This window comes from Oncorhynchus kisutch, linkage group LG2, assembly GCF_002021735.2.
Source record: "Oncorhynchus kisutch isolate 150728-3 linkage group LG2, Okis_V2, whole genome shotgun sequence".
NCBI classification, from domain to species: domain Eukaryota; kingdom Metazoa; phylum Chordata; class Actinopteri; order Salmoniformes; family Salmonidae; genus Oncorhynchus; species Oncorhynchus kisutch.
Window position 1 is genome coordinate 7,364,778 of NC_034175.2, and position 24,359 is coordinate 7,389,136.

At 42.2% G+C, this 24,359-nt stretch overlaps 3 protein-coding genes across 8 annotated transcripts; 1 reads left to right on the forward strand and 2 right to left on the reverse strand.

Annotated features, from left to right (window-relative positions):
• Positions 1-4,284: 4,284 nt before the first annotated feature.
• On the reverse strand, positions 4,285-9,054 carry LOC109906513 (platelet-activating factor acetylhydrolase IB subunit gamma-like). 5 transcript variants are annotated; one of them, XM_020504246.2, is made up of 6 exons: positions 8,786-9,054; positions 7,438-7,530; positions 7,177-7,266; positions 6,874-6,990; positions 6,529-6,651; positions 4,285-5,703 (listed from the first exon to the last, which is right to left on the reverse strand). In XM_020504246.2, the coding sequence occupies exons 1-6, from the start codon at positions 8,837-8,839 to the stop codon at positions 5,443-5,445; spliced, it is 738 nt and encodes a 245-aa protein (XP_020359835.1). In that variant the 5' UTR covers positions 8,840-9,054; the 3' UTR covers positions 4,285-5,442. The 5 variants fall into 5 exon arrangements, with proteins under 5 accessions (XP_020359835.1, XP_020359827.1, XP_020359853.1 ...); XM_020504238.2 differs by having other exon boundaries at positions 8,232-8,946; XM_020504264.2 differs by lacking the exon at positions 8,786-9,054 and adding an exon at positions 7,981-8,061.
• On the forward strand, positions 8,299-13,024 carry prr19 (proline rich 19). 2 transcript variants are annotated; one of them, XM_031786566.1, is made up of 4 exons: positions 8,299-8,418; positions 9,368-10,795; positions 11,061-11,218; positions 11,494-13,024. In XM_031786566.1, exons 2-4 carry the CDS (start codon positions 9,379-9,381, stop codon positions 12,181-12,183), a joined length of 2,265 nt encoding a protein of 754 aa, XP_031642426.1. In that variant the 5' UTR covers positions 8,299-8,418; positions 9,368-9,378; the 3' UTR covers positions 12,184-13,024. The 2 variants fall into 2 exon arrangements, with proteins under 2 accessions (XP_031642426.1, XP_020352053.2); XM_020496464.2 differs by having other exon boundaries at positions 8,305-9,044.
• tlr21 (toll-like receptor 21) lies at positions 12,482-21,097 on the reverse strand. Its single transcript, XM_031786559.1, has 2 exons — positions 21,003-21,097; positions 12,482-17,431 (listed from the first exon to the last, which is right to left on the reverse strand). The coding sequence occupies exon 2, from the start codon at positions 17,168-17,170 to the stop codon at positions 14,243-14,245; it is 2,928 nt and encodes a 975-aa protein (XP_031642419.1). The 5' UTR covers positions 17,171-17,431; positions 21,003-21,097; the 3' UTR covers positions 12,482-14,242.
• Between the last annotated feature and the right edge of the window lie 3,262 nt (positions 21,098-24,359).

Genomic DNA, 24,359 nt, shown 5'->3' on the forward strand with positions numbered 1-24,359 from the left:
GGATGATAGCGGGGTGAACAGGCAGTGGTTCGGGTGGTTGTTGTCCTTGATGATCTTTTTGGCCTACCTGACAGGTAGTGTAGGTGTCCTGGAGGGCAGGTAGTTTGCTACCGATGGTGCGTTGTGCAGACCGCAACACCCTCTGGAGAGCCCTGCGTTTGTAAGCGGTGCAGTTGCCGTAGCATGCGGTGATACAGTCCGACAGGATGCTCTCAATTGTGCATCTGTAAAAGTTTGTGAGTGTTTTAGGTGACAATCCAAATTTCATCAGCCTCCTGAGGTTGAAGAGGCGCTGTTGCGCCTTCCTCAGAACCACACTGTCTGTGTGGGTGGACCATTTCAGTTTGTCAGTGATATGTACGCCAAGGATCTTGAAACTTTTCACCTTCTCTACTGTGGTAAAGTCGATTTGGGGGGTGCTCCCTCTGCTGTTTCCTGAAGTGCACGATCATCTCCTTTGTTTTGTTGATGTTGAGTGAGAGGTTATTTTCCTGGCACCATACTCCCAGAGCCCTAACCTCCTCTCTGTAGGCTGTCTCGTTGTTATTGGTAATCAAGCCTACTACTGTTGTGTCATCTGCAAACTTGATGATTGAGTTGGAGTCGTGCCCAACTATGCAGTCGTGGGTGAACAGAGAGTACAGATGGGGACTGAGCATGCACCCTTGAGGGGCTCCAGTGTTGAGGATCAACGTGGCAGATGTGTTGCTACCTACCCTCACCACCTGGGTGTGGCCCGTCAGGAAATCCAGGATCTAGTTGCAGAGGAAGGTGTTTAGTCCCAGGATCCTTAGCTTAGGGATGAGCTTTGAGGGCACTATGGTGTTGAACACTGAGCTGTAGTCAATGAATAGCATTCTCACGTAGGTGTTCCTTTTGTCCTGGTGGGAAAGGGCAGTGTGGAGGGCAATAGAGATTTCATCATCTGTGGATCTGTTTGAGCGGTATGCAAATTGGAGTGGGTCTAGGGTATCTGGGTTAATGTGAGCCATTACCAACCTTTCAAAGCACTTCATGGCTGCAGATGTGATTGCTACGGGTCTGTAGTCATTTAGGTAGGTTACCTTAGTGCTCTTGGGCACAGGGACTATGGTGGTCTGCTTGAAGCATGTTGGTATTACAGACTCAATCAGGTACATGTTGAAAATGTAAGTGAACACACCTGCCAGTTGGTAAGCACATGCCCGGAGCACACGTCCTCGTAATCCGTCTGGCCCAGCGGCCTTGGGAATGTTGACCTGTTTAAAGGTCTTAGGCTCGTGTCACTGGGCAGCTCGCGGCTGTGATTCCCTTTGTAATCTGTAATAGTTTGCAAGCCCTGCCACATCCGACGAGCATCTGAGCTGGTGTAGTATGACTCAATCTTAGTCCTGTATTGGTGCTTGCCTGTTTGGTTCATCTGCGGGCATAGCATGATTTCTTACAAGCTTCCGTGTTAGAGTCCCGCACCTTGAAAGTGGCAGCTCTAACCTTTAGCTCAGTGTGAATGTTGCCTGTAATCCATGGCTTCTGGTTGGGGTATGTACGTACAGTCACTGTTGGGACAACATCCTCGATGCACTTATTGATAAAGCCAGTGACTGATGTGGTGTACTCCTCAATGCCATCGGAAGAATCACAGAGCATATTCCAGTCTGTGCTAGTCCTGAAGTTTATCATCTGCTTCATCTGATCACTTTTTTATAGAACGAGTCACTGGTGCTTCCTGCTTTAATTTTGGCATGTAAGCAGGAATCAGAAGAATGGGATTATGGTCAGATTTGCCAAATGGAGGGCGAGGGAGAGCTTTGTATGCATCTCTGTGTGTGGAGTAATGGTAATCTAGAATTTTTTTCCATCTGGTTGCACATTTAACATGCTGATACAAATTAGGTAAAACTGATTAAATTTTCCCTGCATTAAAGTCCCCAGCCACTATGACACTGCCTCTGGTTGAGTGATTTCCTGTTTGCTTATACAGCTGACTCAGTGCGGTCTTAGTGCAAGCGTCAGTCTGTGGTGGTAAATAAACAGCCACGACAAAAATTGATGAAAACTCTCTAGGTAAATAGTGTGGTCTACAGCTTATCAAGAGATACTCTACTTCAGGCGATTAAAATCTAGAGACTTCCTTAGATTTTGTGCACCAGCTGTTGTTTCCAAATATACACTCACCGCCCCCCCCTCGCCGGAGTGTGTTGTTCTGTCTAGCGTGTGCAGCGTATATATCCCATTAGCTGAATGTTTTCCATGTCGTCATTCAGAAACGATTTGATGAAACATAAGATATTAGTTTTGATGTCCCGTTGGTTGGAAATTCGTGATCGTACCTCGTCTAATTTATTGTCCAATGATTGTATGTTGGCAAGTAACATTCATGGTAAGGGCAGATTTTCCACTCGCCGTCGGCGGATCCTTACGAGGCAATCCGCCCTGTGTACTCTATACCTGCGTCTCTTTCTCTTGCCAATGAAGGGGATTTTGGCCTTGTCAGGTGTCAGAAGTACATCTTTGTCTAATCCGAGATGAGTGGTCGCTGTCCTGATATCCAGAAGCTTTAATGCCGTAAGATACTGTGGTAGAAACATTATGTACAAAATAAGTTACAAATAATGTGGAAAAAAACATAATATCACAATTGTTTGGTCACCCGTAAAACGGCTGACATTTCTTCTGGCGCCATCTATCCTATATGTCTGTACGGTGGATATTTCTGTATGATGGATGTCTGTATGCAACTACTATAAGATGGCCATCTCTGTCTGCAACGCTTCATGAAAAGTTCAAAACATCAGAAAGAAACATTCAAATGCAGATGTCTATAAGTCTCTATATGAGTTAAGAGCTAAATGTAGTTCTTTCACAGACACCTCACATGATGCACATCAGTAGCAGCTCTAATAGGTGTAACCTGCTATAACTCACTGTACATCATAAAGCCAAGTACATTCAACAGTAAATCAAACAGAATGTTCAATACTTTACCTTGTCCTTGGCCAGTGAATGCCAATACACAGAACAGCAAAAGCATCTTTATTCCCATTCCTATGGCCACAATATCCTTGTGAATGTGCAATATGATCTCTACAGCTATGACTGAATGAACAACTAACCTCCACAGTTACTTCAGCCCTTTATATAGACGTATGTCTCCATCTGAGATAAAATGGGCCATGTTGTATGAAGCGTGTCCCCCTACCTACACCTGCCTTGTGTTATATACGCCAAGCATTTTGGCGAATGCTAGAGACTTCATTTTGGCGAAAACAACACCTCATAGTGTTACTGATGAGTGACGTCGGCCTGACAGGTGGATGTCTATGGAAAAACACTCTTCTGCCTTCATGGCTTATGTTCAATAAATATACTTTCTTTCAAAGCAAAGTAACAAATAACGTTAATTAAATAGAATGTTCACCTGAAGAATGGAAGGCCTCTTGAAACTGTCAGCCAGACACTGCGATTGTGTTTCCTTGGCAAACAAGACAATTATCAAATATTCCTCTTGCAAAACAATGAGGAATTAAAAACGTCATTGATCTGATAGGTCAATATGCTGCCCAGATCATCATTCAAGCGATTAGAGGAAACTAAATGACAGTTTATGTGAAAGGGTTAGAGAAGTTCTGTTTGCACAGAGTCAAATCTCACATTGACTATCACAGGACATGAACATTCTTTCATGGAATAACGGTTTGGTGCTTGCTGGATTCCATTAATCAGTCATGGTATTGGGCTCCACACCGCTACGCTGGATTGGCTGGATCATTCATCCCCATGTCGATGGTATCTCTGAAGACCAACTTAAAAACAGATATTTACACTTGGTCTCTTGAGCTTCCATTTTCAGCATGTTAGAAGCTGTAAGGTGGAACTAGTAAACAAATACTTCTCGACAACTGACACTGCCAACTAACCATACGAAGGAGCGGGTCCAACGTCTCATCACAGTGCTGTGTGTCACTAGACAGCTCTCTTGTGGTTCTCTGCTCAGGCATAACTCAACACATGCAGGTACAGTATCTTGGATGTGCTCACATCATCACATGCAGGTATAAAACTGTTTGGTCATCCCAATACAATAAATCTCTCAATTTTTGTGCTCCATGTGAACTTTCGCTGCCCCCATTGTTTTGGGTACATTAAGCAATCAAACACACTCTGGAACACACACACTGGATATTTTGACAAGATACAGCTAAACGTTGTTATTTTGGTTTAAAAACTTTTCTTTGCAGAGCCGTCATGCAGACACACATCAGTGGTTGGAAGCTGCAAACAAAGAACCAATGTCCGTGCATACTGTAAGCTTTCATTGGTTTTAATGCATTGCATTTTGACATCACATATTCCGTTTTTCCACAATCAACATTCAAGATAGAGGCAGTTAGGACTACATTTGCAGTATATACAAACAGTCTATGCAGCCTTTATAGGGAGTCTTGGGTCTCGTGAGGTGACTGCCTTTGAATAAAGAGTGCAAGACAAGTATAAGCTAGCTACAACACATCCATACACACTGACTCAGTATCATGTCATATCCAAGCCAAATACCCACCAGTCTCAGCGCTACTTTGAAATGCCCTCATCATTCACTCCAAATACCATTCCCCTTCATTCTCCATATTTCTACAGCCAAAATAAGACATATTCAGCCTAAATCTTCACAAGTAACAAAAAGCAACGGTGGCAAACAGATACCAGAAACAAGTAATGGTTTAACAGTGGAGCCAACTGGCCAAGTGATGCCTTCTTGCATCGTCACCGTAAATGGTCGCCGTGTCTAAACACATATGGGACACAATTTGAGGGATTTTAAATTATATTATTAGTAACCAATCAGATCAGTAGGACTGTAGATGTTTTCAAAGTGAGGAGATATTGATATTTTGAGAGGAAACATAACAAACCTTTAGTATGGTAGGTTTTCTGATTCTCCTAACCTTTCTGTGGGGAAGCTCTTATGAAGTATCTATCAGCCAGGAAAGACAGATCCTAACATATTGGTGCATGATATCCATAATACAGAATGAAATTGAAGAGAAAGACAATCTCTCAAATCAGCTCAATCACATCTCAATTGGTGATAAGTGGTCAAATCTGATATTTGATCCTATTAGTGTTTAGCGGTCCTCTACGCAGCCATTTTGGTGGTAAGTTACAGTACGGTCCCATAGAATAGAGTTGTGCAGTGGTTACCAACCCTGGTTCTGGAAAGCCTTTTAAGTTCAGGCTTTTCTTCCAGCCCAGCATTCAAAACATTCAACGTGATTCAACTAATCAAGGACTAGATCATTATTTGAATCATGGGTTGGAACAAAAGTCTCTACTTAAATACTAAAAAGTGTACTAAAAGCAGTGAATGTGCTAAAAGCCGGTATTCTTGTGGCTCTCCAGGACCAGGGTTTTTACCTCTGATGTAGTGAGTGGGTCATTGGCCATCAGTTCTCCATCAGTTGGTATTCAGTTTTCAGCCTGTTTCTCCAGCAGGCCCTTGAGGTGGGCGTGTAGCGGCTGGCACACAGCCTGGTAGCCCTGAGGGGTGAGGTGGAGGAAGTCATACAGGTCCTGGTGGGAGATGCTGCCGTCCGAGTGCACAAAGCCGGGGTCAACGTTGAGGAGGGAGGCGTGGGGGAGAGATGACACTGCATCCTTGACCAGCTTGTTGACCTGGGCGTTCCTCTCCCGCAGGGGGTTGGGCATCTTACCCCTGGGCAGCACTCCCTGTGGTTGGAAACATACATGAAAGCATAGGAGGCTGCTGAGGGGAGAGCGGTTCATAATAACGTTCGGAATGGAGCAAATGGAATGGCATCAAACACCTGAAAACCATGTGTGTGATAGTATTCCACTGATTCAGCTCCAGCTTTTAACACGAGCCCATTCTCCCCAATTAAGGTCCCACCAACCTCCTGTGCATGATAGTCACATTGTTGCCATGCTGGAAAGGACAAACGGGCCAATATAGTTAGCAATGATAATGGAGTCCATAAAGCATGTTCATGAACGGCATGTTCATAATTTAGGTTTGGGTTATCATGTCCATGAACGGCATGTTCATAATTTAGGTTTGGGTTATCATAAAGGTCAATGGTTGTAAAGGGGATTTTCCAAGTGAACAAATGGGAGCGCAGTCAATCACATTAATTTAAATCATTTCAGTTTATTACAAGAATTCAGGGAGAACATCTCCAGAACAGAACCCAAGAGAAATGTCTAATGGGCTTGTCTGAGAGGGTACTTATATAATCCCGCAGCACCGAGTGTTGAGTAAACACCAGCCCGAAAGGCTTGTAGGAAGTCACAACATCAGCTGCTACAGAATCACACTGTCACAGATACATTATCAGTGTGTCCTCTTCGAAGTCTTTCAGCAAACTTTAACCATAACATTCAACACTAGCAGACATTTGATTCTGGCAGTTGAACAGGTCAAAGCAAGGAACATCAGTACTTAGTAACAGTGAATAACATACAGGAAAATGATAAACCGTTGTAATGGGAAATGTTTGAAGTCACATGTGGTAGAAAATAGGAAGAAAAACCCACCAGTACGAGAGTGTAAGCCTTCGGCAGCTTGTCCTTGATGAGTTGGACTATGGCCATAATGCCTCCACAGATCTGTTCTGCAGTGTGACCGTGATTATGGGTTCCCACCCACAGCACCACAACCTGGTGGAGGCAGAGGCACAAACATCAACTTGGTGGGCAGTTTCATTCATACCACTTCATTTAAAAGCATTTTCAATGATTGATACTGAAAGTGCTTTTTGGCCTGGGAACAGGCTTGGTACCATGGGTCTGTGCAGCCATTAGGGTTTAAATCTGAACAATGAGTAGTGTATGATCAACTCTAATGTAATGTACTAACGTGTTGTCTGTGTATATACATACCTTTGGGCTGATGTGGGCCAACTCTCCATTGCTCAATCTCCACAAGACGTGCTGTGTTTCGTCACCACCCACCCCAAAGTTGAGAGCGTGGAGAGGGGAGAACAGCTCTCGCCACACCTGACAAAAACAAATAAACACAATACCAGTATGTCAACTAGCATAACCTAGCAGCTAACATGTCTTCTTCTGAAATAACAAGACTTGTAATCAGAAAATATTAAAATGTGGCAAATTATGTTAGCCAACCAACAAATGATACCAATGTTTGCAGTCCCATTACAGCTGTCAGGATAGAGAGATTACCTCAAACTGGTGCAAGAGCTGGACAAGAGAGTCTCCTACAAACAGGACATCTGGTTCCTTGTCCTTGCTGTTAGACACAAAGTGGTTATGCTGTATGCAGAAGGAGAGAGGAAAGAGGATACCTAGTCAGTTGCACAACTGAATGCATTCAACCGAAATGTGTCTTCCGCATTTAACCCAACCCCTCTGAATCAGGACACGAGAGGAAATTGACAATATAGATAGGTTACTGGGATTCTGAAATGGCAGCAGGATACACACCAAAGACATCCATCTGCCATCTCCCTGGATGTCCACACAAGGAGTGGGTGTGGCGGCGGGGTTGGAGTCTCCTGAGCTCATCACTTTGTCTGTCTAGTGTCAGAAAGAAACAAAGTGAAAATCAAGGCTTGGTAGATTAGAGCAGATGGTTGGATGCTTAACTGTGTGTGAATCAAAAAGCAACTAACCACGGGTAGCTAGCTGGGTCACTACAGTATAGTGCAAAACAATTCCAAGTGAAATGTGTAACCCTTTTCACAAATGGGCGTGCACTGGCACATATTATGGGGCCTAATAATAATAATAACGATTGCAGTAACTAATACTTTATCACAAATACACGAGGAATCGTTAGTCATATGTCAAGCCAGGCTACAGGAATAGTCAGCTAGCTATACAGTAGCTAGCTAGCTAATCATAAGGTTAGCATAAAGTGCTACGAACCAATGATGCATTGGCAATGTGGTGCATCAACGTACAGACTTTTTCATATTAATAGGTGTGGTTGCTGAATAGCTAACAGGTATTACTGTTTTACAATACCGTAATTGTGGTTCGGGCTGCCTGATAGTTCCTGAAAGTAAAATTTCAAGTCCCTATAGAATGTACCATTGACCACTCATAGGTGAGCTACTTCAGTAAAATATTGTTGTTTTTTTCAGTCTAGTGATATGTATACGCATACAATTAGTACTGTGTATGAATACTTTCATAAAAACACGTATTTTCACTAAATCATGGCTATCAAAGTGACTGCCAAAGGGAATTATAGTTGCTGATAAACTGTAGCCTACCTCCTCATTTCTAGTTTTGGAATCGTCCGGTGTTTGTTCACTAGGGAAAGGCGCGCCGCCGTAGAGCAAATTTAACATTTGAGTCATTTAGCAGACGTTATTATCCTGAGCAATAGTGCTTACATGTTCATACTTCTTCCCCCCAAGAATCGAACCAACAACCTCGCGCCATGCGCTACCAACTGAGGTACACGGGACCAACTAACTGACAGACCATGAGAGCTTCTCAACTTCTTCATTCAAACATATAACTTTACAAAAGACTGCGATTATCGCCGAACTCTCCCGCGTCATGTCATTAATCAAATCATGTTCGATTTATGTCTCGCCAATTTCACAAACGTCGATGGTTGTTTCATTGAAAGTGACGTAAATTGAAAGTTTAGTTATCTATTACGTTACTCTGTATATTAGTTAGTTCGCACCAGCGAGCTAAAACTGCATGTGCCACATGAGGAAATTATGCAAATTAAATGTGCTGTTTTACTCAGTTGGGTGATATTGCTGAATATACCCTACACGAACACGCGCAGCTACATTGATTAGCACATCACCTTTTCAATGTGATGTTGGTGGCTAGTCCGGGACGTTGCTGGGCAACCAAACATTTTCAAAACTAGAATGTGTTTACTCCAACTTCCATTTTTGGATAGTTTGCGAAATTGTAGATTACACGTTTTCGGTATCTTGCTAGTTTATGTTACATAATATCACTGGTACATGCAGCACTGTATCGGGGTATCTTTCTAGTCTTTTTTAAATTTCGCCTTGATTTCCTGCACCCGTGCCTAATTTGTCCAGAAAAAATTGCTGGTGAGTGACTGCCGTTTGTTTACTAACGTTAGCTAACGTAAGCTCGCTAGCTAATCAACAACATTATTTTGTTCATGTGTGCTGATTGAATACTTTTTGTTATTGTGAACTGTTTTGTCTTGCTAGCTTGATAATGTTGGCCATATCTAGCTACTAGGTTTGCTAGTGGAAGTTATTTTTCTGACAACGTTAGCTAATGTTCCAGGTTTCATTAATTTGTGTTAATGATCAAAAGTGTTCTGTTTCAAATAATACTTCTGCATGTGACCCAACAGCCATCTAGATTTGGTTTTTTAATTATTCAGTCTTTTCTGTGCACCTAGCATTCCACCTCATGATGAGCCATCTACATGGCAGAGCCTTAACAGAGAAGCAGAATGTCCTGCATGTTTTTAGCAAGCACTTCAAGTCTACAGATAAAACCTGTAGCCCAACCAACAGATCCACTCCACACTGCTGCTCTTCAAGCCATACCAAGAACACAGAAGCACAAAACAGCCAGACGAACAAGACTAAACGACTAAAAACACGCAAGGAGAGGAGACAGGTAAGCAGAGGAGGATCAAATAGCAGATCCCACCAGCACCAAAGCAGCAAAGAGAAGGACCACTGTCATGGTTGCTGCCAAAGCTGCTCTCGCCTTCCTCCACGGAGAGATGCCCCATTAGCCCGCGTCTTCCCCGCTGGGCAAGAGCCCAGCATCATCACGAATAACCGTCTCATCGGCCACCATGGCCTGTTCAACCATGAGGTGAAGTCCATCGACATCGAGCGCCTGCTGAGTGAGCAGAGGAAGTTGGAGAAGCTTGGGGAGCGAGGCAAAACTACTGCTACTCTTCCTCCCCTTCCACCCTCATCTTCTCTTCCTTTCTCCTCTCCTGGGCCTGATTCAGATGTGGGTGAAGTTGCTGTTCCTGACAATGTTGAGGAGGATCCAGATAAAGGGAGAGTAGAAAGAGTAGTAGCAAAGAGTAGTACTAAGGCCAACAAGTGTGATGAGTATAGGTCTAATTCAGAAAGCAGACTTTTTAAGTGTTCTCGTGGGGATACACAAGAGGATTTCAGAAGAAATTTCACATCTATTCAGGTTTGTCTGGAGAAGAATGTAGCCAGTCACTCTAACAGCCAGGAGTCTGGTATCACACCAGGTCAGACACATCATAGCGGTCTGACATCATCAGAGGGCGGCGTAGTTACCCTATCATCCACAGAGAGTCCCTCACGTGTGGTTCGAAACAAGAGCAAGGGGCCCAGGCCTGTAGTCTGTGAAACACTGTTGTCACCCAGTGGAAAGAATGAAAATGAGAGACCACCTGACACAAGGGCTGAGGTTATGCCTGTTGTCCTTACCATGGAGCAGACCCCCAAAAACCATGGACCTATTCTCCCACACACAGAGCCATTCAGGCCCAGTCCAAACATCACAATGTCTTCCTTCTCAGCAAGAGGTGGACGCAGTGAGAGCTCAGACAATCAGATGCAGCAAACTGTCACCAACCCTGTCAGTGTGGTAGCTGCGCGTCTGTGCAGGTCTCTGCAGCTGCCACTGCTCCGCAGGAGACACCTTGTGGCGGAAAGTAGGGAGGTGCTGCTGCAGGCCCTACGGGAGAGGCACGGGCTCCAGCTGCAGGAGAACCTACTCAACGTGCAGCGACGTCTCAGCTTCGGTACAGGACCCACCACAACCAGGGCCGGCCTGGGGCAGAGCACAATCCTGGAAGGCGTAGGTGCATATGGAGGCTGGCCTGCAGGTATGGTATATAATGTGCTTGCGGTTGTGAGTGTTGAGTTGAGGACCGCAATAAGAAATGGAATCCTCTGTACTCTTGATCATATAATCATACTGTAACTAATCAGATCATATTGATTGAAATTGTGGCCTATCTGTATTATTTGTCAAATGTTTTATTGTAGCCTAACTGCATTTGGATATCGATAGTATTGTACACCACAGTGGGGACTTTGAAAATATCTTCAGTGGTGTAGTTTAGTTGAATGATTTTTCAACTATCACAGCTCCATTGGATGGTGGTTTTGGAGAGAGCATGGTGGAGCATCCATGCCTGGACACCCAGAGGTCAGCCCCCAACAAGAGGAGGAGGAAGCAGCAGCTATGCCCCAACAGAATGACCCCTCCTCAGCCCCTCATTGGGTCGCAGAACAGCCTGGACACGGTATGAGCATAAGACATTGAACTATCAGTCATCATCAGCCATATAGCGTAATAGTAAATAAAAATGGTGAATTGACATCTTATATATAATTGGTAATTGTAGGTTTATTGTGATAGGATTTCCAAAACAAATTTGCAGTACAACGTGCTACTATAATGCTACAGTACATTTTGTTCGTGAAATTGTCACAGAATGTTCTAAATGACAGTTCTTTGCAATACTTAGATTTACTGTATGATAACAAACCAATTGCTGCCACACTTGCTTCTCTTTAGGCTGCTGCATGGAACCCCAACCCCAGTGTGGAGCAGGTTGGGGAACTGATCGGAGAACTACTTAGGCCCGCTTCCTCCTCGCACTTCCTCATGGACCTCCAGCCCTCTGGTTCCCCCTCTCGCCACCATGTCTTTGCCCCCCCTCCATCCTCACCTTGGGCAGCTCAATCCGGTCTGCCTCAGCCCTGGAATGACGTATTCGACAGGGGAAGCATGAGAGAGTCAACCAGGGTGGATCACTTTGAGAACTGGAGGTATGACCCAGATTTGAGTTTTCTAAACCAGCCAGAAACAGTGAGAGAGAGGAGCAGTGAGCCTTTCTATCATGAGAGGAGTATGCAGTGTTTCCTGCAGTATCCCACAGGGCCAACAGAGGGACACAGAGACAGACACTTGCCACAGCAACAAGATCCATACGACATTGAAAGAAGCCATTTTGGTGGTTCTTCCTCATCCTTTTCTGCTCCTACCCACTATCCACTAGACAGTCATCAGCTCCACCCTTTCTATCGCTTCAACTGTCGCCCCCCAACCAGCCCTGTAATCTCCAGGTCCCACCTTCCTGACATGGCCTACTATCCCCCCTCCCACATGCTGGAGAGTGGCCTGTCCCCTCCTCTGCCACATGGGTCCCTACCTGCTTTCCCCAGCCCTGAACGCTGGTCTTTCCCCCGAATGAGACTGTACTGATCCTCTGTGTAGTAGAGACATGCATAAGCACAATGCTATGTTGTTGAGTATATTCTAAATGCATACCGTCAAGTCCAATTGTTTACAATTACAACTGACTTGATTTATTTATTTATTGTTATTGAATACCATCATATGATGGGCAGAAAGACAAAGTGTCATCCAGGAAATGTTGTTTGTATATTTACAAATGTAAGTTAAATGTGTGAGAACATTATTTAAAAAAAAAATATTTCATACATTCCACATACTCTAAAACTACTTCCAGCCTGGACAGTAAAAACACAATTATGCTGTAGAAAGGTAACAGCAGCAGAATTTATTTTTTATTGCATGAATACTTCTAATTGAAACATGTGCATGCAAAAACATACAGAAGCACTATAAGAGAAAATGCATTGCAGAACTTATGCGGTATGTTGTTTACAGACAGCTACAGTGGACTAGTCAACTATGGCAGTACAAAATATCCAAGAATCTGGCCCTTGTGTTTTTTTTGTGGCCAGTGGGCCTACTTAAAGTATACTTTTATTATTTTTGACAAGCAGAATGCTTTAGCACAGATTATCAAAGACATGAATTAGCATGAATGCATTCTGCAGAGGATTGTCTGCTGTCCATGGGTAGATCCCAATTGCATATTCTGTCTCCTTCTCAAAACCCATTGGATGAGAAAGCCAAAGGTCCCCTCTGACCTTTTTCTCCAATTGGTTTTGAGAAGGAGCGAGGACATGAGGAGTATACAATTCTCCCCCTGTAAGATGGACTGAATAAAATTAACCTGTAAGTAAAATACTGTACACACTGTATCTTATATTAAAATCTAATAATAGATCATTAATTTACTTGTTTTAGTTTGTGTACTACTGATTGAGACAAGAAATATTTTACAATAACAATACTTATAGAATATTTAAATTCACTTTCAACATGATTTGTCAAGGTACGTCTCATCTTATTTACCATTTCCATTTTGCATCTTTTAAATGTACATACAGTATTACAATATTATTATGTACTGATCACAACAGGATTAAGTTCATTTTTTCCATGAAAGCAAATTACAAAAGAAAACAAACGATGGCTTTAGCTTATAGCAGTCAATCAAAGCATAAACAATGCTGGATTTCAAGAAAGTAGAACATCAAATAAAATGTTATTTGTCACATGCGCCGAATAGAACAGGTGTGCATAATTTCAGTACTTTTACTACATTGAACTTTGTTTAATGTCCTGGAAACAGGCTGCTGCCAGGGCGAAGTGTGTCCTCTAACCTTACAGTGAAATGTTTATTTACAAGCCCTTAACCAACAATGCAGTTTTAAGAAAAAAATAAGTGATAAGTAAAACATTTAAAATAAAAGTAACAAATAATTAAAGAGCAGCAGTAAAATAACAATAGCGAGGCTATATACAGAGGGTACTGGACAGAGTCATGGCACGGAGGGCACTTTTACAAGAGATTCAGTTCCTCTCTCTGTTTCTATGTGTGTGGGTGTGCATAATTGCAGTACATTTACTACATTGAACTTTGTTTAATGTCTTGGAAACAGGCTTCTGCCAGGGCAACGCGTGTCCTCTAACCCTTTCCTTAAGTAATAGGTCTCATCTGTCGGTGTCTTGCTGATTTGAGACAGTGATATTTACCAACAAGATGTATACTTAATTTTAATATTCTTTAACTTTGCAACATGATTTGTCAGGGTATGTCTGATCATATTTCCATTGCCATTTCACCTTTTAAATGTACAAACAGTATCACAATATTATTTAGTACAGAACAAGATTAAACAATGTTCTTTTTTTCCATGAGCAAGTTACAAAACCCCCCAAATGAATTAAGGTTATTATAGCACTAAATCAAAGCATAGACGATGCTGGATTTCAAGCAAGTAGAAATCATGGCACAGAGGGCACATTTACAAGAGATACAGTTCCTCTCTCTGTCTTTGTATGTGTCTCTGTGTGAATAATTTCTGTACTTTTACTCCATTGTCCTTTGTTTCATATCCAGGAATCAGACTGCTGCTAGGGCAAAATGTGTCCTATTACCATTTCCTTAAGGCATTAAGTAATAATTATCATCATCCGTCGGTGGCTGATTGAAGTATTCCTCCCTCCCCTCATCCTCCTCTTCAAACCTGCTGCTCCCACTCCTCAGCGCCCTCCTCAGATGGTTCCAAAACAGTTCCTGAGCCTTGCCCGGGTCCGTGCAGTCTGACCCCGGCCACTGCAGGTAGGTCTTCTTCAACATGACCTTTCTCATACGGTGGTAAGCTGAGAGCTGCCTTTCAGGGATGGGTTCCAGGAAGATGAGCAGGAGCACATCCCGGAGCTCATGGAAGAGCCTGTAGCTGGCCAGCTGGATCTCCAGGGAACACCACTCGCTGCACAGGAAGTGCCTACTAACCACGCAGATGGTCTTGCGGCTGCTGTACACGGCGGATACGATGTTGTCCACGATGTTGCGGCCCAGCTCAAAGTCACGGTGGTGCAGGCACAGCCTGAAAGAGGCTCCGTTGCCCTCCAGGTTTGGAAGTAGCTGGTCAAGTACCCAGGGCTCGTCCGCTGAGTTATAGGAGATGAAAGCATCGTATTTGCAGTGCTCCTCTTTCTCCCTCAGCCTGCGCCAGTGTTGGCCGAACCAGGAGCGGAACACATAATAGCTATACTTCAGTTTCCAATACAGCTTGGTGTAGAGAAGTGGGATTATAGTCAGCAGTAAAATCACAGTGGTTGTGGTGGCAAAAAGGTACTCTCCCAGGTCCAGGTAGCAAACATTGGTGTCGAAGTTGTAGAAGCTTTTTTGGAGTTTTTTATCTTGGCACTGTAGACTGTATAGTAAGACTAACTGGACTCTCTGGTTAGTCAAAGTCCAGTTCTGCAGGTCACTGTTGAGGCAGGTGCAACTAAGAGGAATGTTGCGCAGGTCCAGGTAGCGCAGTTTAGGTAGAGCCTCCAGCACATTCACATCTAAGGATTGCATTACGTTTTGGTTGAGAAGCAAGATTTGCAGCTCTGTCAGATTCCCAAAAACCTCCTTTGAGAAGGACTGGATGCCCATGTTCCTTGCACTGAGCTTGCTCAATTTCCGCAGGTTTTTGAAGACACCCGGCTGCAGCTGCATCACCCCGGCACAGGAGTTGTCCAACGAGAGGAAAGTCAAGTTGGTCAGATCGTCAAAAGTGTCTGCTGCGAAGCTGAAGATGTGATTGTCGGTAAGGTAGAGCGATTGGAGGGAGTTGAGACCACGGAAAAAGGCATAAGGCAGCATGTTGAGGCCGTGGGGCATCTGCGCATCTAGTTTGAGGTTGCGAAGTTTTGTTAGATTCACAAAAGGAGAGTTGGTACGTTTAGAAGAGAAGCTAACCTGATTCCCATGTAGATCAAGAACTTCAAGAGTAGCATGGAATGGTTTAAACTTGGAGCTGTCTATCTGTTTGAGATTGTTTCCATCAAGGTAAAAATTGGCCAGGTTATCGAGCCCCACAAAGGCTGACTCTTCAAAATGAGTGATTTTGTTCCCTCCAAGATCCAAAATGTGCAGGTGTTTGAGTGAATGGAAAGTCTTGTTGAAAAGAACAGCTATCTGATTGTTACGTAGGTTAAGTATTTCCAGGCTATGCAGATCTTCAAAGCTATCCGTGTACAGATCGGTCAGGAGGTTATTGTCCAGACGCAGTGTGACAAGATTAGTCAGCCCACTGAAAGCCTTATGGTCAAGATAGGCGATTATGTTTATGTTGAGTTGTAGGGTCTTCACATTTGGTGTGTGGTGGAAAGCAAAAGAGTTCACATTGAGTATGCGATTGTAACGGTAGCTCAGATCTGTAAGATTTGGGAAAGAGAGGTTCTGTCTGTTGCAGGACATTAGGGAGGTGAGGTGGTTTTTCTCTGCTGTGAATTTCTTGATTTGATCCTGTCCTTTGAGAAAGTGGAGGCATCTTACCTTCTTCAACTGGTTGAAGGAAAGTTCCAATAAACCTCGGATTGGTGGGCAGTTTGAAAGTGTGTTCTTTCGCAATGACAGAATCCCATTGCTTCCCAGACTCAGCTTTTTAACAAATTTGACCTTTGTACTCAAAAGGCTGCATAACTCCATGAGCAGATTGTCAGTCTTCAACCCCATACCAGAGAAGTCTATGTTTCCACCTCTAACATTGCTGACATTCAAAAGCTCTGGCACTGTAACATTGGTTGAACGCAAACGCATGTAGTTTAGCTTCCGCAAGTCCACACCTTGGAAAGCCCTTGAAGGGAGTTGGTCATTGTAGGAGAGATCCAGCAGTAGTACATGGCTGAGGAAGCTCCATTCACATGCTAAAGTGACCAGTTTGTTTTTACAGAGATAGAGGGTGGTGAGGGACTCTGGTAGGTCTGTATGGTTAGAATGATGGAGGGACGTTAGATAGTTATTGCACAGGTCTAGTTTTGTCAGCTTCGATAAGTGAGTCACAGATTCTGCCACCGCAGAGAAGTTGTTCAGGTAGTTCTGCCGTAATATGAGGACATCCAGATTGGAGAGTGAGGAGAAAATACCTGGAGGGAGCCTAATCACTGAGTTATTATTTAGTGACAGGTTGACAAGGTTTTTTAGGTCTTGAAACACAGAGGAGCTGAGATTTGATATTTTGTTCAAGGACAGGTTTAGGCTCTTCAGTTGGCTCATATTTTGGAATGCCTGGTTGTCTATGGTCTCCAGATGGTTATTGTCAATCTGAAGTGTCTTGAGGTTAGGAAGGTGAACAAAGGTATTGTCTGGTATGTGTTTTATCAGGTTTATGGAAATTATAATTGTGGTGGCATAGGGTGGCAGGTCACCTATAATGGCAGAAATGTTCTTTGCCTGGTGACGGATACAAAGGAATTTTGTGTGGTTTGAGTTTGGGTCCTCAGTGCAATTCCTGAAGCTATAGCCAACGGTGAACTGGGCAATGTGAAGGACAATTGCTACTGATACTAATATTTTATATTTTAACCCGGCCATGTTGTCTGACGAGTGCAGCAGTAGAGGAATAAGGTGAGTAATGTTCTACATCCTGTCCAATGGTTCTGAAATCTTTCAAAGGAGAATCCTGTCCTTTAAAATCACAGTACATTCATTTTAAGTTCCAGGAAATGCATGGGAATGCATTGGGGAAATAAAGCTGATGATTTTCTTTCTTCAAAAGAGTTGTATGGCTGTGATAATCATCCTGAATTATACTCCTTTATTCTCCATGGTTGAGAATGCTGATAAGAAAGCCAGCTAAATGGGAGAAGGGAAAAACACATTTTAGCAACTTTACAATACATTTCTCAGTGACTTCATTGGAAAACAAAAGTCTCAGTTCTTGTGGCTTTCAGGTTCCTCTTTTCCATTAGGTACTTTCCTTCACCATATCATGATACACCTCAACCTCAACTCAAACATCTCCCAATGGGGTCTTTTAAGTCCAATCAAATTTGACAAATTTAAAATTTGCCCAGTTCGACAAAGTTCAGTTTTGTTTTTAAATATGTTTTTGGTATTTAATTTTTTCATGGACAGTGATAGTCGAAAATGTGGAGGGAGGCATATACAGAGAGGACGGGTTAAGAGGGAATTGTACCCAGATCGCCAGGCGTATATGTGGCCCAGAGTCTTGGATGCTATCCACTACACCAGACTGCTAAAAAAGATTTCACTTCAGTCAAATCGGGAAGCAATTTGAAAATCCAATGACATAATTTAAATTAGAATTTATATACTTGCATTCTTGAAAGTATGAATAGTTTCAATTCATATGCTGAATGGCACTAAATTAAATTGGAATTTACCCCAATCCAGATAAATAAATGGATCATATGAATGCTGCTCAAGGGTTTTCTATAAATAGGGGGTCCATGTTTAATATTGGGATCTAATCAATCCATTTAAATAAATAGTGGGGCCCCTGGGCAGGGGTGCAGCCATGGGTGGACTTGGCTCCCCAGTGGATGGGCCAATGCCCACCCATGGCTGCACCTCTGCCCAGTCATGTGAAATCCTGACTCTCCACAAAAGGGCTTTATTACAGACAGAAATACTCCAAATGCACACTCCATCCAACTAGAGACATCTGTGCCGTTGTGTGACAAAACTGCACATTTGAAAGTGGCCTTTTATTGTCCCCAGCACAAGGTGCACTTGTATAATGATTATGCTGTTTAATCAGCTTCTTGATATGCCATACCTGTCAGGATTATCTTGGCAGAGGAGAAAAGCTCACTAACAGGGATGTAAACAAATTTGTGCACACAATTTGAGAGATGTTTTTGGTGCGTATGTTGGGACCAACACTTTACATGTTGTGTCTATATTATAGTCTGTACTACACAATGAGCATGGAGACCCTGCTGTAAATCAAGGAGGCAACAACAGGTGATCAACATCAATTCGCTCGGAATATTAGATCCAATGTGGATTTCAAGTTTTCATAACAATTGTAAATCGGTATTTTTGGACACCGATTTGGCCGATTTAAAAAAAATATATATATATATATATATATATATATATATATATATTTTTTTTTACGCCTTTATTTAACTTGGCGAGTCAGTTAAGAACACATTCTTATTTTCAATGACGGCCTAGGAACGGTGGGTTAACTGCCTTGTTCAGGGGCAGAACGACAGATTTTTACCTTGTCAGCTCAGGGATTCGTTTTTGCAACCTTCCGGTTACTAGTCCAATGCTCTAACCACCTGCCTTACATTGCACTCCACGAGGAGCCTGCGTGGCAGGCTGACTACCTGTTACGCGAGGGCAGCAAGAAGCCAAGGTAAGTTGCTAGCTAGCATTTAATTTATAAAAAACAATCAATCTTAACATAATCACTAGTTAATTAACTACACATGGTTGATGATATTACTAGTTTATCTAGCGTGTCTTGCGTTGTATATAATCAATGCGGTGCCTGTTCATTTCTCATCGAATCACATTGTGTGACAAAACTGTCTATGATTTGATATTTGATAGAGCAGTCTGACTGAGCGGTGGTAGGCAGCAGCAGGCTTGTAAGCATTTATTCAAACAGCACTTTAGTGCATTTGCCAGCAGCTCTTCGCTGTGCTTCAAGCATTGAGCTGTTTATGACTTCAAGCCTATCAACTCCCGAGATTAGGCTGGTGTAACCGATGTGAAATGGCTACTAGTTAGCGGGGTGCGCGCTAATAGCGTTTCAATCGGTGACGTCACTCGCTCTGAGACTTGGAGTAGCGGCTTTTGTGGAGCGATGGGTAGCGATGGGCACCTGTTTATAAAAGGTACCACAATTGATAGTACACGTCAGAGCAAAAACTAAGCCATGAGGTCGAAGGAATTGTCCGTAGAGTGCCGAGACAGGATTGTGTCGAGGCACAGATCTGGGGAAGGGTACCAAAAAATGTTGGTACACTTTAGTAAAGGGGTCTAAATACTTTCCGAAGGTACTGTATGTCCAGAATATTATTTACATTTTTATGGAAGGTCCCCAAGAACACAGAGGCCTCCATAATTCTTAAATGGAAGAAGTTTGGAACCACCAAGACTCTTCCTAGAGCTGCCCGCCCCGCAAAACTGAGCAATTGTGGGAGAAGGGCCTTGGTCACGGATGTGACCCAGAGTTCCTCTGTTCCTCAGAGTTCCAGAGTTCCTCTGTGGATAAAGGAGAATCTTCCAGAAGGACAACCATCTCTGCAGCACTCCACCAATCAGGCCTTTATGGTAGTGGCCAGACGGAAGCCACTCCTCAATAAAAGGCACATGACAGCCTGCTTGGTGTTTGCAATAAGTAACCTACAGTAAAGACTCTCAGACCATGAGAAACAAGATTCTCTGGTCTGATGAAACCAAGATTGGAGGAAACCTGGCACCATCCCTACGGTGAAGCATGGTGGTGGCATAATCATGATCCTTGATGAAAACCTGCTCTTGGGAATTTAGACTGGGGTGAATGTTCACCTTCCAACAGGACAACAACCTTAAGCACACAGCCAAGACAATGCAGGAGTGGCTTCGGGACAAGTCTCAATGTCCTTGAGTTGCCCAGCCAGACTTAAACCTGATCTAACATTTCTGGAGAGACCTGAAAATAGCTGTGCAGCAACGCTCCCCATCCAACCTGACAGGGCTTGGGAGAATCTGCAGAGAGGAATGGGAGTAACTCCCCAAATTCAGGTGTGCCAAGCTTGTAGTTAAACTGGAAACTGTAATTGCTGCCAAAGGTGCTTCAACAAAGTACTGAGTAAAGGATCTGAATACTTATGTAAATGTACAATTTATATATATTTTTTAAAATAAATTAGCCAACATTTCTAAACCTGTTTTTGCTTCGTCATTATGGGTTATTGTGTATAGATTGAGGGAAAAAAGTATTTAATCCATTTTAGAATAAGTCTGGGTCCGTATACTTTCCTAAGGCACTGTAACTTGTGAACACTGCATGCACTATCACCACAGTTGCTTGTCACTTGACTATCATTCAGAAATGTTCTTCCTGATGTGGGAAAATATCCAAATGTAGGCTAATTAAACAGCTTGTACCCTAGTTTATAGAAAGACCCTCAAACTCTGTGAAATCAAAGCATTGACTTTTGTACTGCTGCATGCAGCAATTTTCCTAATTTAACAAATAAGTTGTTCAATTTCATTTCACTCATCATAATCCATAGCAAATTCTACAGCTTTCATTTACCTATCATAATCCATCATAACAATTTTATAATAGGTTATCAAACACGTTTCAAGAGTTATTTTACAAATCACATTCAAATAAAGCAAAATCATATCTCAAGTCCTTTTTATCTTTAATTTAAAGCCTCGAGTCCAGCCTTACCTCCATTCTGGGGACTGTATATCATGCCTGTATCATGTCCTTTCTGCTACATTATGAAAGCCTGTCTCTTAATCCCTGTTTAATGACTGCCTCACTTTGGTTGTACAGAAAGAGGAAGGAAAGGGACAACAGACATGGAGTCATGGCACACGACTTATTGAAAGTTGTTCTCCATTTATTGTTCTTTATGTACATGGCGAGGGAGAGAGAACCCCAGGGACTCCAGTCAGCAATGTGCCAAACACAATATACACAGATGCAACACTATATACAATCTCTTTATTCTGCTGGGGGAAGGTTTTCATTTTTAAAACTCAAAACAGATTTTTTTATTGAGTAATTTCAAAATAACTGAAATACTGTTGTACAATAGAAGGATTGTTTCAAAAGAAAGTGGGAGGTCTCAATATTCTCCTGATAAGTAGGACCAAATAACGCGTTAAGATGGATGGGTCTTATTTCATATAAAAAGGAAAGGTGTTCCTGGTCGCCAGCTATATGATAATTCAATCTATATTTTTTAAACGTAATTCCTGTTTTTGTGGTTGGTTAGATTGTGTCCACCACACCGAGGTAGTGGGCTGAAGAGGGTGTGGCAGGTAGTCTGGAGGACCATGAATCTTAAGCAAACTTGAACAAATAAATCATTGCCAAAATAAACGTTGGTAGAAGCTTGATTCACTCAGGTAATCAGGTCATTTTCAGACGAGCAAATACACACATGACTTAATTGAGTCATGATATAAAACAACACTATATAAAGTACATCATATGAGTAAACTGTAAACAGGCCATCTGACAGATTCCGCAGAGGCAGGCAGGCCATGACTACCCAGCAGTGGTGGAAGAAGTATCCAGTTGTCATACAGTACTTGAGTAAAAGTATCGATACCTTAATAGATAGTTACTCAAGTAAAAGTGAAAGTCACCCAGTAAAATAGAACTTGAGTAAAAGTCAAACTATTTGGTTCTAAATATACTTCATTATCAAAAACAGAAGTGAAAGTATAAATCATTTCAAATTCCTTATTAAGCAAAGCAAACTGCACCAATTTCATGTTTTTAAAATGTACAGATAGCCAGGAGCACACTCCAACATCATTTACAAAAGATGCATTTGCGTTTAGTGAGTCCGCCAGACCATAGGCAGTAGGGATGACCATGTTCTCTCTTGATGTGCATGAATTTCACAATTTTCCAGTCCTGCTTAGCATTCAAAATGTAATGGGTACTTTGGGTTAAAATATATGGAGTAAAAAGTACAATATTGTCTTTAGGAATGTAGTGAAGTAAAAATATAAATAGTAAAATACAGATACCCCAAAAAACTACTTAAGTAGTACTTTAATTAATGTATTTTTACCTAAGTACTTTACACTACTGCTACCTCGTCATCACGCATGAAAACCTGTTTGTTTTTACCCAGGTTAACATTAATCATGACATCACACACTATGAAAACACTTACAGGTAGGGCCTTGACTTTTTCTTGGCTAAGTGACCTTAAAGAGGGACATCTCAGCCAGGCTGCAGTTTTAGGCTATAAATATGTTCAGAATTTTCTTGGTCAGGTCATGTTGTCGGGAAATTCTCCTGGCCCTAAGATAAAGGAAGTCTATAAAGGAGGGTGAAGACAGAGACAGACACTTGCCACAGCAGCAAGATCCATATGACATTGAAAGGAGCCATTTTCCTCATCCTCATCTGCTCCCAACCACTATCCACTAGACAGTCATCAGCTCCACCCTTTCTATCGCTTCAACCGCCGCCCCCCAACCAGCCCTGTAATCTCCAGGTCCCACCTTCCTGACATGGCCTACTATCCCCCCTCCCACATGCTGGAGAGTGGCCTGTCCCCTCCTCTGCCACATGGGTCCCTACCTGCTTTCCCCAGCCCTGAAAGCTGGTCTTTCCCCCGAATGAGACTGTACTGATCCTCTGTGTAGTAGAGACATGCATAAGCACAATACTATGTTGTTGAGTGTTTTCCAAATGCATACCATCAAGTCTAAACTTTTATTTCTCTTTTGAATATTGTCAGGCCATATCATGGGCAGAAAGACAAAGGAAATGTTTGCATTTTTAGAAATATTTAGAAATATGTTCTTTCATATTTTTCCATACTCTTAAACTACTTCCAGCCTGGACAGTAAAAACACAATTATGCTGTAGAAAGGTAACAGCAGAATAATGTATTTTCTATTGCATGAATACTTCTAATTGAAACATGTGAATGCAAAAACATACAGAAGCACTATAAGAGAAAATGCATTGCAGAACTTATACAGTATGCTGTTTACAGACAGCTACAGTGGACTAGTCAACTATGGCAAAACAAAATATCCACAAATGTGTCCCTCGGGTTTTTTTGGCCACTGGGCCTACTCACAGTATATAGATATTATTATTTTTGACAAGCAGAATTCTTTAGCACAGATGATCAAAGACCAATCAGAATGAATGCATTATGCAGAGGATTGTCTGCTGTCCATGGGAAGATCTCAATTGCATACTCCTCACATCTTCTCTTCTGAGGTCCCTCCCCTCTGACCTTTTCCTCTGGGTTTGAGGAGGAGAGGGGATGCGATTATGTAATTGAGATTCTCCCCATTTAAGATGGACCGAATAAAATGAAACCTGTGTATATAATACTGTACATAGTAACACACTGTTTTATATTCAAATCTAATAATAGATCATTAATGTATTTGTTTTAGTTTGTGCATTCCTCATTGAGAAAGTGATATTTACCAACAAGAAGTAGACTTATAGAATATGTAAATTAACTTTGCAACATGATTTGTCTGATCATCTTATTTCCCATGTCCATTTCCATTTTACTCTGCATCTTTTAAATGTACATACAGTATTACAATATAAATATTGATCACAACAGGATTAAGTTATTTTTTTCAATGATAAAAAATTTAAAAAGCTAAAAAAGTTTGACTTGCTTATTATTGCAATTGATCAAAGCATAAACAATGCTGGATTTCAAGCAAGTAGAACGTTATGGTAATGAAGGCACTTTTACAAGAGATACAGTTCCTCTCTGTCTTTGTATGTGTGTGGGTGTTCTACATTGAACTTAGTTTCATATCCTGGAATCAGGCTGCTGCCAGGGCAAAGTGTGTCCTCTAACCCTTTCCTTAAGTCATTAAGTAATAGGTCTCATCTGTCGGTGTATTTACCAACAATAATTATTAGAGAATATTTATATTAACTTTGCAACATGATTTGTCAGGGTATGTCTCATCAATTTAATTACCATTTCCATTTCCCTCTACATCTTTTAAATGTACATACAGTATTTCAATATTATTTAGTACTGATCACAACATGATTAAGTTTGTTTGC

Excerpts from the sequence above, each read along its gene's own strand:
- LOC109906513 (XM_020504238.2), bottom strand. The coding sequence starts at position 8,318 with ATGACTCAAATGTTAAATTTGCTCTACGGCGGCGCGCCTTTCCCTAGT. Across the intron at positions 7,267-7,437 it reads ATGGCAGATGGATGTCTTTG|CATAACCACTTTGTGTCTAA; the intron begins GTGTGTATCCTG and ends TTCTGCATACAG. Across the intron at positions 6,991-7,176 it reads AGCTCTTGCACCAGTTTGAG|GTGTGGCGAGAGCTGTTCTC; the intron begins GTAATCTCTCTA and ends TGTTTTTGTCAG.
- prr19 (XM_031786566.1), top strand. The coding sequence starts at position 9,379 with ATGATGAGCCATCTACATGGCAGAGCCTTAACAGAGAAGCAGAATGTC. Across the intron at positions 10,796-11,060 it reads ATATGGAGGCTGGCCTGCAG|CTCCATTGGATGGTGGTTTT; the intron begins GTATGGTATATA and ends CAACTATCACAG. Across the intron at positions 11,219-11,493 it reads CGCAGAACAGCCTGGACACG|GCTGCTGCATGGAACCCCAA; the intron begins GTATGAGCATAA and ends GCTTCTCTTTAG.
- tlr21 (XM_031786559.1), bottom strand. The coding sequence starts at position 17,170 with ATGGCCGGGTTAAAATATAAAATATTAGTATCAGTAGCAATTGTCCTT.